Raw genomic sequence first — 17,015 nt, forward strand, 5'->3', positions numbered from 1 at the left:
AAAAGAATTGAATGAGGTAAAAGATTGGCTTGCAGCGAATAAATTGTCTCTTAATGTTAATAAAACAGTTCAGATGAATGTTAAGCAAAATGCTATTGATAATGCGTTCCTGATTGATAACTCAACCATAAATGGTCTTTGTAGACAATAAGCTATCTTTTGCTTCACATGTACAAGACGTAACATCGAGACTCTCTAAACAGTGTGTCATAATGGCAAAAATTTAGGCACTTTGACACGCGATCTAAATTAATAGAATACTACAAAAACAACGTTAATTCTGTTATCCAATACCGTATTCTGATTTACGGTAGTACAAGTTATTCAATATTCGAGCCTTTTTTATGGTCCAAAAGAAAATTTTGAAGCTAATTCATTTTAGGAAGTATAGTGATAGTTCTTCAGATCTTTTTATGAATCATGAAGTTTTGGACGTGTATCAACTACATATACGAACTTCTTATCATTAAGTAAGCTCCGCCAGGAGCCACAACTCAATGCAATGACATGCTTACTTTAGATGAAAGGCGGATAACCCGCAGTTCGGCAAAACTGCTGCTAAATGAACCTTTATGTAGAGCGCAAATTGAAAAAAGATCAACTAAGGCAAGGGTCACTAAGCTCTTCAATGCTCTTTTAAATGCAGGCGTTTTTCCTTAAGATATTGTTTGCGGTTGTGTTAAAAAAATTTTTACCACAATTTCAAAGAAATTTATGTAGTCAAAAACGATATTGTCAAAAGCCTCTTTTCCCGATTTCTTTTCTTTTCTTTTCTATACCCTTGGATAAATGCTACCACAGGTTTATTTGAGAGTTGGCTTTTTTGTGTAAAATATGAGCCTCTAAAACCCAGTAGTTTGAGATATCGCATTTTTTGTTTTTTTTAACATTTTGGGCGAAAACGGAATTGAAATTACTTAAAAAAATATCAAAAATTCTAAAAATTTTTGATCTTCAGGTTCAAGTCCAAGTGGGTAGTAGTTAATCCCGGTAGTTCAAGTCCCGGTAGTAGCAACGAGTTGAAGTTAATCGTGTTGTATGTAAATGGCAAAGCGTTAAGTACCGTGTTTCACAGGTTTATATTCTTGGTCCGCTCGACTTCTTAATATACATTAATGATTTACCATTGCGGTGCACTAACTCAAAAAGTTTGTTGTTTCCTGATTATACGAACCTCACTTTCAATGATGTTGAAAGTGAGGACGTTCAAAAAGAATTGAATGAGGTAAAAGATTGGCTTGCAGCGAATAAATTGTCTCTTAATGTTAATAAAAGTTCAGATGAATGTTAAGGAAAATGCTATTGATAATGCGTTCCTGATTAATAACTCAACCAAAAATGGTCTTTGTAGACAATAATCTATCTTTTGCTTCACATGTACAATACGTAACATCGAGACTCTCTAAACAGTGTGGCATAATGGCAAAACTTAGGCACTTTGAGACGCGATCTAAATTAATAGAATACTACAAAAACAACGTTAATTCTGTTATCCAATACGGTATTCTGATTTACGGTAGTACAAGTTATTCAATATTCGTGCCTTTTTTATGGTCCAAAAGAAAATTTTGAAGCTAATTCATTTTAGGAAGTATAGTGATAGTTCTTCAGATCTTTTTATGAATCATGAAGTTTTGAACGTGTATCAACTACATATACGAACTTCTTATCATTAAGTAAGCTCCACCAGGAGCCACAACTCAATGCAATGACATGCTTACTTTAGATGAAAGGCGGATAACCCGCAGTTCGGCAAAACTGCTGCTAAATGAACCTCTATGTAGAGCGCAAATTGAAAAAAGATCAACTAAGGCAAGGATCACTAAGCTCTTCAATGCTCTTTCAAATGCAGACATTTTTCCTTAAGATATTGTTTGCGGTTGTGTTAATAAAAAAACTAATTTTTACCACAATTTTACCACAATTTATGTAGTCAACAACGATGATATTGTCAAAAGCCTCTTTGCCCGATTTCTTTTTCTTTTCATTTCTATACCCTTGGATAAATGCTACCAGAGGTATATTTGAGAGTTGGCTTTTTTGTGTAAAATATGAGCCTCTAAAACCCAGTAGTTTATGAGATATCGCATTTTTTGTTTTTTTTTTTAGCATTTTGGGCTAAAATGGAATTGAAAATACTTATCAAAAATTTTAAAAATTTTGATCTTCAGGTTCAAGTCCCAGTGGGTGGTACTATACGATAAATGATGAGCCAGAAAAGCTGAGGCCGATCGGAACTTCCAATAAATAGTTATAGCTTTTTCCCCGAGAACATTTATTATTACCTTTTTTTCGTAAACTTAAAGAATTATTTTTATTAATAGATGTTAGATTTGTATTACCTGATCATTACAGAAATTATTTCTTTCTTTCACTTTAATTCTGCACCAGTATTACTTATAAGATGACACGCTTCGCGCCAAGTGTATGGTTAAGATGGTACCAATGATGTTTTACAGATTTTTCTCTGTAGTGAGCTCAATAGATTGAGAACATCAAAAACTTCTTTTGATGACGTTACATCGTTAGGAGCAAACCATTTTCCGAGCTCCAAGATAATTGCATTCAATGCCAAGAGCACATTGCGGATCATCCAAGTACTCTAAGTAGTCAAATGATTTCTCAACTTTTTGGACTCCTAACGCTACAAAGTTAGGTGGTCCTGTGGCAACGCCTGATACTTCAATGCCTGAAATGCTATTTCTCTTATCCCAAGCATTTTTTTGAAGGTTCTCCTAGGATCAGACTTCACGCTTATCGACCCTTCATTCAAACCTCAAGTCACCTGTGTTCGCGAATATTTCCTGATTTTCCAATAATTCTGACTATGTTCTGGTAACGAGACCTGCAGCAGTAAAATTTCAATTGACTGAAGACAATCAGTTCACCGAATTGGTGGGCTAGGCTGCTACAATATTGAGATTGAAGCTCATCTGAAGTTCAGCATCCAAAAATTAATTCAAATTTTTACTTGCAAACTTTTTCAATGTTAGAGTTCAAGTTCAATTTTTTGCTTAAAAACTAAAAAAAACTAATACCCACCATCTTTGCATATATTTTTCACTTTTTGACTTTATTATCGACTTCATCCGCTCTATAAAACTGAACTTGCGAAAATAAATCTAGCGAAGTATACTAAGGCATCCAAAGATCTTTCTAGCGTGCTTCATTCACGCGGCCTCGTAGCAGACGCCAGAAATGTCTCTTGCTTTCGAACGCTCCAACCTCTGCAACAAAACTCTATCATGATGTTAGTCATCTTTCTTGCCGCCACGGCTAGACGCATGAAAAAATAATTACTGAAGGTGAAAAACTTTCTCCGTGTTCTCAACACAGTGACAAAAGTAAGCGAAATCTTACAGAAAATATGGTGCTGCAACTCTACTCTAGCTTATTGTACAAGGTCAGACAGTAGATCTGCAACTGCTAAATCGGACGTGGCAAGGTACATTATCATCATCGCAAGTTACATTATCTCCAGTTCGAGCTGACATGTTACAAGACTTTTTGCCGCTGACAGACTACAAAAATGAGATTTAACCCGAATCATCAAATTTGGGCCCACAAACTCTGTAAGTGATTTTTGTTTGTTCAGACAGTGATCTAAAACAGTTATTGAGTTTTGATGGGCAGGTTAAAGCGAGATTCCACATTGCTGCATCTAAGATTAGCCAATGGCTGAGTCCACATAGATGAAAAAACTGTTTCCGAATTGCGGTTACTGATATCTCTGATCGTCTATTTGTTGAACCATTTCCTGCTGTTGTCTGTACCTCTGGTCATTTTTAATTATACAGGTACGATTAGAACCTTTGACAACTTGCGTTGGATTTTCATATGTTACGTTGACCGGGTAAGGGCGGGCGCGGATAGATTTTAATTAGGTCTCCCGGCCGGTTTCGTGCACAGTGGTGTTTTCAATTAGAATCCACTCCAGAAGGTAAAAAAAAGACCCATTAAAAAGTTGCTAGATGGCTTCTATATTTGTCAATTTCAACTAACCGCTCGTGCCATTTGTTAAAGGTATTCCAACTTATATCAATTGATTGCAAAAAAATTAGGTTTTCTAATTTCAGTGCTCCACCTTACAATTTTCTCTGCTAAAACAAAGAAGTGCCATTTTAAGCATTCAAATTACTAAAACAATTGTTCCTATCCGAGGAAGATAAGTTATGACAATCTAAATATAGCCAAAAAACGATCACAACATTTGTTCATCTTCCAACATGATCTCCCTTGCTTTAGTTTGCCGTTTTAGACTATTTTAATTTGCTCTCAATTTTCAACAAAAACAAGTGATGGTAGTTTAAGTTGGTTGTGATTGGTTGACGTTGCAATAATTTTTGAAATCACGAGTCAGTAAAGTCCGGCAATGAGCCAAAGTGCTAATTTATTATCCCATTAATTTACTTTGGATCTGGGTTGTGTTTAATAGTAGCTTGCGTTTATATTTTAAACTCCTCGACCCAAAACTTAAGAATGTTAAATAATTGTTGCTCAAAAACTTTCTGTATGTTAACTTAGATTTATGTGTTTGACTATTACGAGATTGGGAGTTATGTGATGCAGTAGCAACAGCAGCTGAGTCTTGTATCAGCCCAGGCGCTTTGATCTTCAAGAAGTTAGCTTCCAATCTTTTTACGTACTCTTAAATTCATCCAGCAAAAAAGTTCAAGCTTTCGGGTCTTTTGTTGTAATTAAACATTCGCCAAATCATAAACTTTAGAACCTAAACCGACTAATGTCGGAAGAATTGCTCTCGAACGACAGGCGGGTAGAAAATATTTGACCCCACCGGGATTCGAACCACTGACCTCCCAATCCATAACCAGATGCACTGAACACTCGGCTATACGGCCCTTGTTTTTACTATGCTGCAACCGATATTATATTAGCAACCAGCTCTACTTCGGAGGGAGATCACTCGAAAATGAAGAACGAAAGCGTGAAAAAGTCACTTGAGAAGTTAAAGAATGTTCTAGAAAAGCGCAAAAAGGTCAAGCAAAAAATTTGCATAAACAAACCAACACGTTTACAATAATTGCTATGATCTTTGTTCAAGAGCAATTAAAAAATCTCTTTAAGACACACTTTTATTTTACATCTTTCAATTTTCAATTCTCGGGGAACACTCAACTGAGTTGTAAGACAAGGCAGAATACCAAAACATGCATGCAAAACAAGCTTGCAGGAAAATAGCCACAATAGACGCTTGTGACCTTCCATGAATTGAAACAACTAAAGAAACAAGATAGGCAGATTGACCAAATGTCCTTTAGTAGACCACTACGTTTTTTGGGTTAGATACGTACTGTCATTTTCATAATACATATACGGTCTATAAGGAAAAAGCCCTAAAAATAGCTTTTTCAAAATTGATTTTCGAAATCAAAAACTAAAGACTACTACTCAAGAATTAGGGAATATAAGTTTGGCACTACTTAGATCCACACTATTGATCTTCAACTAGTAAATGTTCATAAAATAAAGTTCCATAAGTGAGATCAGAAGTCATTTTTTTAGTGAGGTAAGTAGACGAAAAAAAAACATAGCACGACAGGTCCTGAGAAAATTCAAACAAGTGCATTGATTTGCAATCTGACAACGATTTACTCCGCTTTAAAAGGCAAATGAGAGCTGTTAGTAATAAGACTAAGCAATAAAACAACCCAAGAACAACAAAAACAAGCAACACTTAAAATTCGACTTTTATTTTGATGCATTTGAAAAAACAGGATCAACATCAAAGAATAACTGCTATGAACCCAAACGACCAAGTCCATTCCTCTATTTCTCATTAGCAACCTGTCATTAAATTTCGATGAGTCCTTTTACTGATAATATTAAATGATAAGACAAATAACCAAAATCGCAAAAAAACTCCTTAAACTTTTTGAAAATACCTAGTATAAAAGTCACAGGAGCAACAGCTACCGAAGGATACAATAACATCAATTAATTGAGTCCATATTGACCACCGTTGAGACCTACCATCAATGAGATTAATTTATAAAACGGCAAGAGGTACAGCAAATACTAGCAAAACTAAAAAAAATCACTAAGATTTTTCTTAAAAACGAACCAGCGTATAAGTCACAAATAGCAATAGCTATAAACTGAAAGAACTTGCGTTAATTGAAGCCTTTATAGCAACCAATGAGACCTGTCAAGAATGAGAATAAGAGTTATGACGACAAAGTTGAAAAGAAAACTCCCAAAACTCAAAAAAAAATTGATAATTATTATTGAAAACATTAGGTGTCAAATTTATAGAAAGCACTAAATTTGAGCAAATACGATTAAACGATAAACTTAGCCCCTTATAGCAGAATTAGAGACCTGTCCCCAATAAGGATTAAATAATAAAACATAAAAAATTACAACAAATATTTGCAGAACTCAAAAATTCACTCAAAATTTTTGACAAAAAGTAGTGTCAAAGTCATGAAAACCACTATCTATTAACTCGAGCAACTAATTAAATTCTTTTATGCCTCACTATCAACCAATCAGATCTGTCATTGACGAAACTAAGTAATAAGACTACGGATAATTTTTTTTTAAAAAAGGGGGCAAAATCTAAAATTCAGTAATATTTTATGACAAATAGTGGCATAAATGTCATAAATTTTAGCTCCCTCTTACTGAATTTAAGCAAAGACAAATAGGCACAATTAGAACACATATGTACCGTTTTAAAAACACTGAGGGAGAAGAAAGTCTGAAGTCAAATTGACGCACCTGAAAAGAAAATCCATTTGAAAAACCACCAAATTGTTGAAATACCAATTTCTCACTTGACTTTAATGGTATTTTGAAAAAAGTCACGCCTCAAACCTACTCAATTTTTCGCTCCTTTTACTGTTTCAGTGTGACCAAAATCACCACTCTAATTTGCTTTCTCATTGACATGAAAAAGTCGAAAAAAGCGTGAACGGATCTTAAAAAAAGACAGCGCACCAATACAATTCAAATTCTTTGAATTGTAAAAAAAATTAGGAGCACAATAATAGCCGCCTGGAATTGCTGACGCGGCTATTAAAAACGTATAATTGGTTATTGATTAGAAAGAATTATACAAACCCGTCCCCGCGAATAGCTCAAAAACGATGGACGAGGTGCTTGCTTTGGTGGTCGGTAGCATGATCTAAAGGATTCTAGCCTCGCAGGGTGGGTAATTCGCTTAGTTGGGCTGCCTTCAGCTTTTAGTGCTTGATTATTTTTACCCCGAGTTCTCCAAGTATACTTTGAGACCAGTAGAGCACTGAACAGAGACTTAATTCCCTAGAGCATTATCAGTTCATCTTGTTATTAAGGCCAAAAGTATAATAGTAAGACGTTAAACTGTTTAAAAAGACCAACAGGTAATGTGAACAAATGGCAACAATAATTACCACAAAAAATGTTTATTACCGGTTCCTCTCCTTCCATTACATTCAGCCACTGAGCTCTGTCTTCATTCGACTGTGCCTGCATCGTCAACTGTATCGCTCCTCTGAAAACATCACACTTGAAAAAATTGCTGACATCTCGAAACACGGAGCAATCTCAAAGAGAAATCCTCTGATAGATCTGTGACACTAATGCTTTAGCACTACTGGATTAAATTGTACCACTAAGTACACTTTATGAAAATGAGCACAAAATTGATCGAAGTAAGATAATGGATATCACTGCTGCTCAAAAAAACTGTCAAAATAACTCACAGTAATGAGAAATTAAACATGAAAACAGTTCATGCTTTAGTTGATAACAATCACATTTTTTTCCTGAGAAGAAACAGAAAATTTGATTTAAGCTAACTGGGTTGTGCTAGTGTGTACCTAGAGACTACCGACTAATTTGATATTCATATTGGTTTGATGTTTTCATAGGCTAACCTCAATATTTATATTGCATAAAATTAGGCATGCATTGAGAGTGTCGGGCGGCAGGTTCAGAGGCCATGAATACCCCGTAAACTGTCCCCTTTGATCATGGTAAAGTTGATAATTTTCGTTTTTCATCTGTTCATGTTATGTTTATTTTATCTGATCGAAGAAATAAATTCTTTCTTTCTTTCTTTCTTTCTTTCTTTCTTTCTTTCTTTCTTTCTTTCTTTCTTTCTTTCTTTCTTTCTTTCTTTCTTTCTTTCTTTCTTTCTTTCTTTCTTTCTTTCTTTCTTTCTTTCTTTCTTTCTTTCTTTCTTTCTTTCTTTCTTTCTTTCTTTCTTTCTTTCTTTCTTTCTTTCTTTCTTTCTTTCTTTCTTTCTTAACCAAACCCTGCTTTCCAAAATATGTTTCACCAGATGTTTTCCAAAATATATGCTTTCCATAAAAATCTTGACTTATTACCAGATGTTCTACTCACTTTTCGTTGTTCTCAAGGGAAAGGTCGAATAGAAATTGTCTCTCGCTCTCACTCGTAGCTCTCCTACAGCACTGCTTAACTGTAAACATGGCCACGTCCAACTGAAACAATAGATTATATTTATTTCACGCCCCCCCTTATGCCCCCTTTTAGAAGAAAGTAGCTGGTATATTGACAATGAACTATTAACACTACATTAGCCTGTACTTCATTTGACGTCCTTTCTTTCTCAGTTCATCATTTTTCTCAGTACTCAACATTAAGGGCAATAGAAGTAACAATAATTGGGCGGAAATTTGGCTGAAAGATCAATTTGCAAAAGGTAAATAATAACTGTGAAAGGCAGAAAAAACGAAAAAATAGGGTAAAAACTTCACAAATAGAAAAATTAAGCGAAAAAATTCTTAAAATTAGAAAATTAAAGTTCCTCAAAACAAACTTAAACTAAAATTGCCGAAATCCTAAGGCCACAAACTCCTACGTAGAAGCTAATTTCAACCATAAATATGTAAACCCAGATACTGAAAACATGAGAACGAGGACAAAAACCATTAAAAAAGCGTCTAAACCGGCGAAATCTCAAAAATAGCTCAAGATTGCATCTAAAACACTCATATATGATTGAGATGATCAAAATGCTCCCAAAAGAAGAGTTGCTTATTACTTTAGTTTAGAATATTAATTTAACCTTAAAAAAGTAAAGTTAAAACTAAAAAACCGCTTCGAAAAACCCGCACGTGATCAAAATATTTCGCTCGCTTAGAAAAATTTTTTAATACCTACTTTTGTCGCTCTCTCAAAATTACTATATGAACAAAAATTACCCTCTCGTGTCTTCAATTTGTTCAGCCGTTTGACCTAAACACTTAGTTTTCACGTGCGGCGTTGGCATTTAGATCCTGTTTTAAATACACTTCAATAAATTATCGATAAAAAGACGCTCCACCAACTCCTCTTCGAATCGCAAAAAAAGACAGCGCCCCAATACAATTCAAAATCTTTGAATTGAAAAAAGAGCGCCTAAATAATAGCCGTTGAGAGGCTGACGGCGGCTACTAATCAGAAAACTAAAACAATTCAAATAAATTTCGTTAAGAAATGCAGCAAAAAGATCAAGTTGCAAACTGGCGTCAACAGCAATCGTTCTGGCTAGCAAAAAATAAAATAAAGTCACAAACAACACAACAAACTCGTCAAATACATGCAAAAAAACTTAATCCATAGCCAACACATCGCCGAAAATAGCCACCGTTGACCAAGACGTACATTGGGATTGAAACAGGGAAATCAGACACTACTCCAAAATCTCTGTGAACAGATCTTAAAAAAGTCTGTATGAAGGCTCCGGAATCGACTTCAAGTAGAAAACAACTTACACCAGCAAACCAACCACTTACTGACAAAACTACTAACTTCATTATACTTTTCAATTTGAAACCGGAGTAAACATATTATCAGGGAAAAAAAATTTATAAAAAAAAATTTGTTGCAAAAATTGCATAAGTTGCGAATCCAGGAGCATTCTATAGGTAAATTGTCTGCTATATCTTAAATTAGTTCGAAAATTGACTATCGATGGGTTAAATTTAACCGATTATACATCTCTACAGAGGAGAAAAATCAAGCAAAAATAAAAAGATAGAAAAACAAAAATAAAAAAATCTGATAAACATTTTTAATAATATTCTATAAGACTTGCAAAGAGGACAAAGAGGACAAAAACCAATAAGAAAGCGTCTAAACCGGCGAAATCTTAAAAATAGCTCAAGATTGCATATAAAACTTTCATATGTGATTGAGATGGTCAAAAATGCTCCCAAAAGTATAGTTACTCGTTACTTGAGTTTAGAACATTGATTTAACCTTAAAAAAGTAAAGTTAAAACTAAAAAACCGCTTCGAAAAAACCGCACGTGATCAAAATATTTCGCTCGCTTAGAAAAATTTTTCAATACCTACTTTTGTCGCTCTTTCAAAATTACTATATGAACAAAAATTACCCTCTCGTGTCTTCAATTTGTTCAGCCGTTTGACCTAAACACTTAGTTTTCACGTGCGGCGTTGGCATTTAGATCCTGTTTTAAATACACTTCAATAAATTATCGATAAAAAGACGCTCCACCAACTCCTCTTCGAATCGCAAAAAAAGACAGCGCCCCAATACAATTCAAAATCTTTGAATTGAAAAAAAGAGCGCCTAAATAATAGCCGTTGAGAGGCTGACGGCGGCTACTAATCAGAAAACCAAAACAATTCAAACAAATTTCGTTAAGAAATGCAGCAAAAAGATCAAGTTGCAAACTGGCGTCAACAGCAATCGTTCTGGCTAGCAAAAAATAAAATAAAGTCAAAAATAACACCACAACAAACTCGTCAAATACATGCAAAAAACTTAACCCATAGCCAACACATCGCCGAAAATAGCCACCGTTGACCAAGACGTACATTGGGATTGAAACAGGGAAATCTGACACTACTCCAAAATCTGTGTGAACAGATCTTAAAAAAGTCTGTATGAAGGCTCCGGAATCGACTTCAAGTAGAAAACAACTTACACCAGCAAACTAACCACATACTGACAAAACTACTAACTTCATTATACTTTTCAATTTGAAACCGGAGTAAACATATTATCAGGGAAAAAAGAATTTATAAAAAAATTTTGTTGCAAAAATTGTATAAGTTGCGAATCCAGGAGCATTCTATAGGTAAATTGTCTGCTATATCTTAAATTAGTTCGAAAATTGACTATCGATGCGTTAAATTTAACCGATTATACATCTCTACAGAGGAGAAAAATCAAGCAAAAATAAAAAGATAAAAAAACAAAAATAAAAAAATCTGATAAACTTTTTTAATAATATTCTATAAGACTTGCAAAGAGGACAAAGAGGACAAAAACCAATAAGAAAGCGTCTAAACCGGCGAAATCTTAAAAAAAGCTCAAGATTGCATATAAAACACTCATATGTGATTGAGATGGTCAAAAATGCTCCCAAAAGTATAGTTACTCGTTACTTTAGTTTAGAATATTGATTTAACCTTAAAAAAAGTAAAGTTAAAACTAAAAAACCGCTTCGAAAAAACCGCACGTGATCAAAATATTTCGCTCGCTTAGAAAATTTTTTCAATACCTACTTCTGTCGCTCTTTCAAAAACACTATATGAACAAAAATTACCCTCTCGTGTCTTCAATTCGTTCAGCCGTTTGACCTAAACACTTAGTTTTCACGTGCGACGTTGGCATTTAGATCCTGATTTAAATACACTTCAATAAATTATCAATAAAAAGACGCTCCACCGACTCTTCGAATCGCAAAAAAAAGACAGCGCCCCAATACAATTCAAAATCTTTGAATTGAAAAAAAGAGCGCCTAAATAATAGCCGTTGAGAGGCTGACGGCGGCTACTAATCAGAAAACCAAAACAATTCAAACAAATTTCGTTAAGAAATGCAGCAAAAAGATCAAGTTGCAAACTGGCGTCAACAGCAATCGTTCTGGCTAGCAAAAAATAAAATAAAGTCAAAAATAACACCACAACAAACTCGTCAAATACATGCAAAAAACTTAACCCATAGCCAACACATCGCCGAAAATAGCCACCGTTGACCAAGACGTACATTGGGATTGAAACAGGGAAATCTGACACTACTCCAAAATCTGTGTGAACAGATCTTAAAAAAGTCTGTATGAAGGCTCCGGAATCGACTTCAAGTAGAAAACAACTTACACCAGCAAACTAACCACATACTGACAAAACTACTAACTTCATTATACTTTTCAATTTGAAACCGGAGTAAACATATTATCAGGGAAAAAAGAATTTATAAAAAAATTTTGTTGCAAAAATTGTATAAGTTGCGAATCCAGGAGCATTCTATAGGTAAATTGTCTGCTATATCTTAAATTAGTTCGAAAATTGACTATCGATGCGTTAAATTTAACCGATTATACATCTCTACAGAGGAGAAAAATCAAGCAAAAATAAAAAGATAAAAAAACAAAAATAAAAAAATCTGATGAACTTTTTTAATAATATTCTATAAGACTTGCAAAGAGGACAAAGAGGACAAAAACCAATAAGAAAGCGTCTAAACCGGCGAAATCTTAAAAAAAGCTCAAGATTGCATATAAAACACTCATATGTGATTGAGATGGTCAAAAATGCTCCCAAAAGTATAGTTACTCGTTACTTTAGTTTAGAATATTGATTTAACCTTAAAAAAGTAAAGTTAAAACTAAAAAACCGCTTCGAAAAAACCGCACGTGATCAAAATATTTCGCTCGCTTAGAAAATTTTTTCAATACCTACTTCTGTCGCTCTTTCAAAAACACTATATGAACAAAAATTACCCTCTCGTGTCTTCAATTCGTTCAGCCGTTTGACCTAAACACTTAGTTTTCACGTGCGACGTTGGCATTTAGATCCTGATTTAAATACACTTCAATAAATTATCAATAAAAAGACGCTCCACCGACTCTTCGAATCGCAAAAAAAAGACAGCGCCCCAATACAATTCAAAATCTTTGAATTGAAAAAAAGAGCGCCTAAATAATAGCCGTTGAGAGGCTGACGGCGGCTACTAATCAGAAAACCAAAACAATTCAAACAAATTTCGTTAAGAAATGCAGCAAAAAGATCAAGTTGCAAACTGGCGTCAACAGCAATCGTTCTGGCTAGCAAAAAATAAAATAAAGTCAAAAATAACACCACAACAAACTCGTCAAATACATGCAAAAAACTTAACCCATAGCCAACACATCGCCGAAAATAGCCACCGTTGACCAAGACGTACATTGGGATTGAAACAGGGAAATCTGACACTACTCCAAAATCTGTGTGAACAGATCTTAAAAAAGTCTGTATGAAGGCTCCGGAATCGACTTCAAGTAGAAAACAACTTACACCAGCAAACTAACCACTTACTGACAATACTACTTTCATTATACTTTTCAATTTGCAACCGGAGTAAACATATTATCAGGGAAAAAAGAATTTATAAAAAAATTTTGTTGCAAAAATTGTATAAGTTGCGAATCCAGGAGCATTCTATAGGTAAATTGTCTGCTATATCTTAAATTAGTTCAAAAATTGACTATCGATGGGTTAAATTTAACCGATTATACATCTCTACAGAGGAGAAAAATCAAGCAAAAATAAAAAGATAAAAAAACAAAAATAAAAAAATCTGATAAACTTTTTTAATAATATTCTATAAGACTTGCAAAGAGGACAAAGAGGACAAAAACCAATAAGAAAGCGTCTAAACCGGCGAAATCTTAAAAAAAGCTCAAGATTGCATATAAAACACTCATATGTGATTGAGATGGTCAAAAATGCTCCCAAAAGTATAGTTACTCGTTACTTTAGTTTAGAATATTGATTTAACCTTAAAAAAAGTAAAGTTAAAACTAAAAAACCGCTTCGAAAAAACCGCACGTGATCAAAATATTTCGCTCGCTTAGAAAATTTTTTCAATACCTACTTCTGTCGCTCTTTCAAAAACACTATATGAACAAAAATTACCCTCTCGTGTCTTCAATTCGTTCAGCCGTTTGACCTAAACACTTAGTTTTCACGTGCGACGTTGGCATTTAGATCCTGATTTAAATACACTTCAATAAATTATCAATAAAAAGACGCTCCACCGACTCTTCGAATCGCAAAAAAAAGACAGCGCCCCAATACAATTCAAAATCTTTGAATTGAAAAAAAAGAGCGCCTAAATAATAGCCGTTGAGAGGCTGACGGCGGCTACTAATCAGAAAACCAAAACAATTCAAACAAATTTCGTTAAGAAATGCAGCAAAAAGATCAAGTTGCAAACTGGCGTCAACAGCAATCGTTCTGGCTAGCAAAAAATAAAATAAAGTCAAAAATAACACCACAACAAACTCGTCAAATACATGCAAAAAACTTAACCCATAGCCAACACATCGCCGAAAATAGCCACCGTTGACCAAGACGTACATTGGGATTGAAACAGGGAAATCTGACACTACTCCAAAATCTGTGTGAACAGATCTTAAAAAAGTCTGTATGAAGGCTCCGGAATCGACTTCAAGTAGAAAACAACTTACACCAGCAAACTAACCACGTACTGACAAAACTACTAACTTCATTATACTTTTCAATTTGAAACCGGAGTAAACATATTATCAGGGAAAAAAGAATTTATAAAAAAATTTTGTTGCAAAAATTGTATAAGTTGCGAATCCAGGAGCATTCTATAGGTAAATTGTCTGCTATATCTTAAATTAGTTCGAAAATTGACTATCGATGGGTTAAATTTAACCGATTATACATCTCTACAGAGGAGAAAAATCAAGCAAAAATAAAAAGATAAAAAAACAAAAATAAAAAAATCTGATAAACTTTTTTAATAATATTCTATAAGACTTGCAAAGAGGACAAAGAGGACAAAAACCAATAAGAAAGCGTCTAAACCGGCGAAATCTTAAAAAAAGCTCAAGATTGCATATAAAACACTCATATGTGATTGAGATGGTCAAAAATGCTCCCAAAAGTATAGTTACTCGTTACTTTAGTTTAGAATATTGATTTAACCTTAAAAAAGTAAAGTTAAAACTAAAAAACCGCTTCGAAAAAACCGCACGTGATCAAAATATTTCGCTCGCTTAGAAAATTTTTTCAATACCTACTTCTGTCGCTCTTTCAAAATTACTATATGAACAAAAATTACTCTCTCGTCTCTTCAATTCGTTTGACCTAAACTCTTAGTTTTCACGTGCGGCGTTGGCTTTTTTATCCTGTTTTAAATACACTCCAATAAATTATTGATTAAGACGCTCCACCAATACTCCTTAAAAAAGACGCTCCACCAATACTCTTCTTCGAATTTATAGTAAAAAAAGACAACGCTCCAATACAATTCAAAATCATTGAATTGTAAAAAGGAGAGCGCCTAAATAATAGCCGCTGAGAGGCTGACTGTGGCTATTTGCAGTAAAAAAAATATTACAATTGTCTTTACACAGATCAGTTAGAATTGTCGTCTATATTCGTTGAGTTTCTGGGGTTAATTCGGAGGATGTTACTTAATCTAATTAGGGGGTTGTAAATTAATTTCTGCAAGAGTAAATAAACCTGCGCTCATTTTAGAGCCGGTTGCTTCTTCAGCTGTTTCATGCAACTTATCAACAAGAATTAGAGCATTTAATTCGTTGGGCATGTGAGAAGGACCCCAATCATATTCACTTTTCAATAAAAGTTGTTTGTTAACAGGATTTCTAGTCAAATAGTGATGATGTGAAACAACTGATAGCTAACCTGGTGTTTGGGTGGGTTGACCTGGTGGTACTGTGTCATCCACAGATGTCTCTCTTTGCCCCTGTACTGGCAGAAGTACTTGGATGATGCTAGTCCATTGTTCACAGTCGACGCTATCACTTTCTTCTTGCTACTCTCGTGAACCCACAAATAACCCTGAAACGTTGCATTCATCCCATTAGTTTAGCTACACCCCCGACAAAAAACGTATATCATACAAACGCAGGTTAAAGACTCTGATTATCTACGTTTTCTTATTGTGCTTTTACTTACGCAACTGATCGCCAAGTAAAATACAACCATCAAAAAATCAAGTTTGGAACTAATATCAGACTAAAATGTAATACTGCATTAATTTGATAGAACAAAACATTTTTGAAGTCCAAACCATTTTTGATTGATTTCGTTCCGTAGTTGGACATACTTCCGTTTCTTAACGAGAGGATACCGGGGCTAGTATCAATAACAATAAGAGTTAGAGAGTGTATAAGACCAATGTTCAAGTTGAAAGCATCTAGAACTGGGCTTCATGGGTTTACCCGTTTCTATTTTTGATTTTGCTTTTCGACACTGAATCTGTATTGTTTTGCTGAGCAACTGCTGTTTAGAAGCACTTGGAGCAGGATGAGAGAAGAGTACAACCAGAGGAGTAAAAAGACTTCACACAAACTGTTGAACAATCTGTCAACTAATAAAAAGCTAACGAATTGTTCGACGAATTAAAAAATAAATCAGGACAAATGCAGAATTACAATTCAAAGAGTTTTCATTGACTAAACAAAACATGTACATAAAAATGAATAATAATTGATTCGGAAGACAATTTAAAACATAACCGACTAAACGTCGGAAGAATTGCTCTTGAACGACTAGTGGGAGCTCTAATCAATTGCAGCCTGCTTCAGTCGGGGGGGGGGGGGTAGCCTAAATGGGACTAAGAAGTTCTATAGTGGGCTTCAAATAACCACATTAGAGGTTAACATAATCCACTATTAAGATTTAAAGTAAAAAATGACACCTGTTTCGGCGCATTCAGTTGACTTTTAGTATTAAATTACGGCAATTGAGTTCAGCTGCTTGAAATTGTGATTGAGAGAGAATTTTAGATCACGCGAAATGCAAAAAGTCAAGGGCGTAAAAGTCACTCGAAAAGTCAAAACCGTCAAGCGAAAATTTTGCATAAAAAAAGACACACACGTTTACAATAATTGCTATGAACTGCGTTCAAGAGCAATTAAAAGGCTATAAAAACACGAACAAACCAAAACCAGAAGTCAAATTGTGTTTGAACAAAAAAACCTACAATCGAGAAAGTGAATTTTTGTTCAAACACCCTTTTTCACTCAACCCAAATTAGAGTGATAAAATTTTAAG

The 17,015-nt window shown here is 34.4% G+C and overlaps 1 protein-coding gene across 12 annotated transcripts in view; it reads right to left on the minus strand.

The window, feature by feature from the left end:
* The window catches only part of LOC142337413 (rho GTPase-activating protein 26-like), a 95,781-nt gene that overhangs the window by 55,242 nt on the left and 23,524 nt on the right, over positions 1 to 17,015 (minus strand). For all 12 annotated transcript variants that reach the window (XM_075386600.1, XM_075386598.1, XM_075386597.1 and 9 more), the window contains 3 exons: positions 15,642 to 15,797; positions 8,350 to 8,450; positions 7,414 to 7,495 (listed from right to left, as the gene is read on the minus strand). In XM_075386600.1, the coding sequence (XP_075242715.1) occupies positions 7,414 to 7,495; positions 8,350 to 8,450; positions 15,642 to 15,797 (339 nt within the window). The remainder of the gene's footprint in view (positions 1 to 7,413; positions 7,496 to 8,349; positions 8,451 to 15,641; positions 15,798 to 17,015) is intronic.

The sequence above is a fragment of the Convolutriloba macropyga genome, chromosome 4, assembly GCF_964194025.1.
Source record: "Convolutriloba macropyga chromosome 4, txConMacr16.3, whole genome shotgun sequence".
In the NCBI taxonomy this organism is placed as follows: Eukaryota; Metazoa; Xenacoelomorpha; order Acoela; family Convolutidae; genus Convolutriloba; species Convolutriloba macropyga.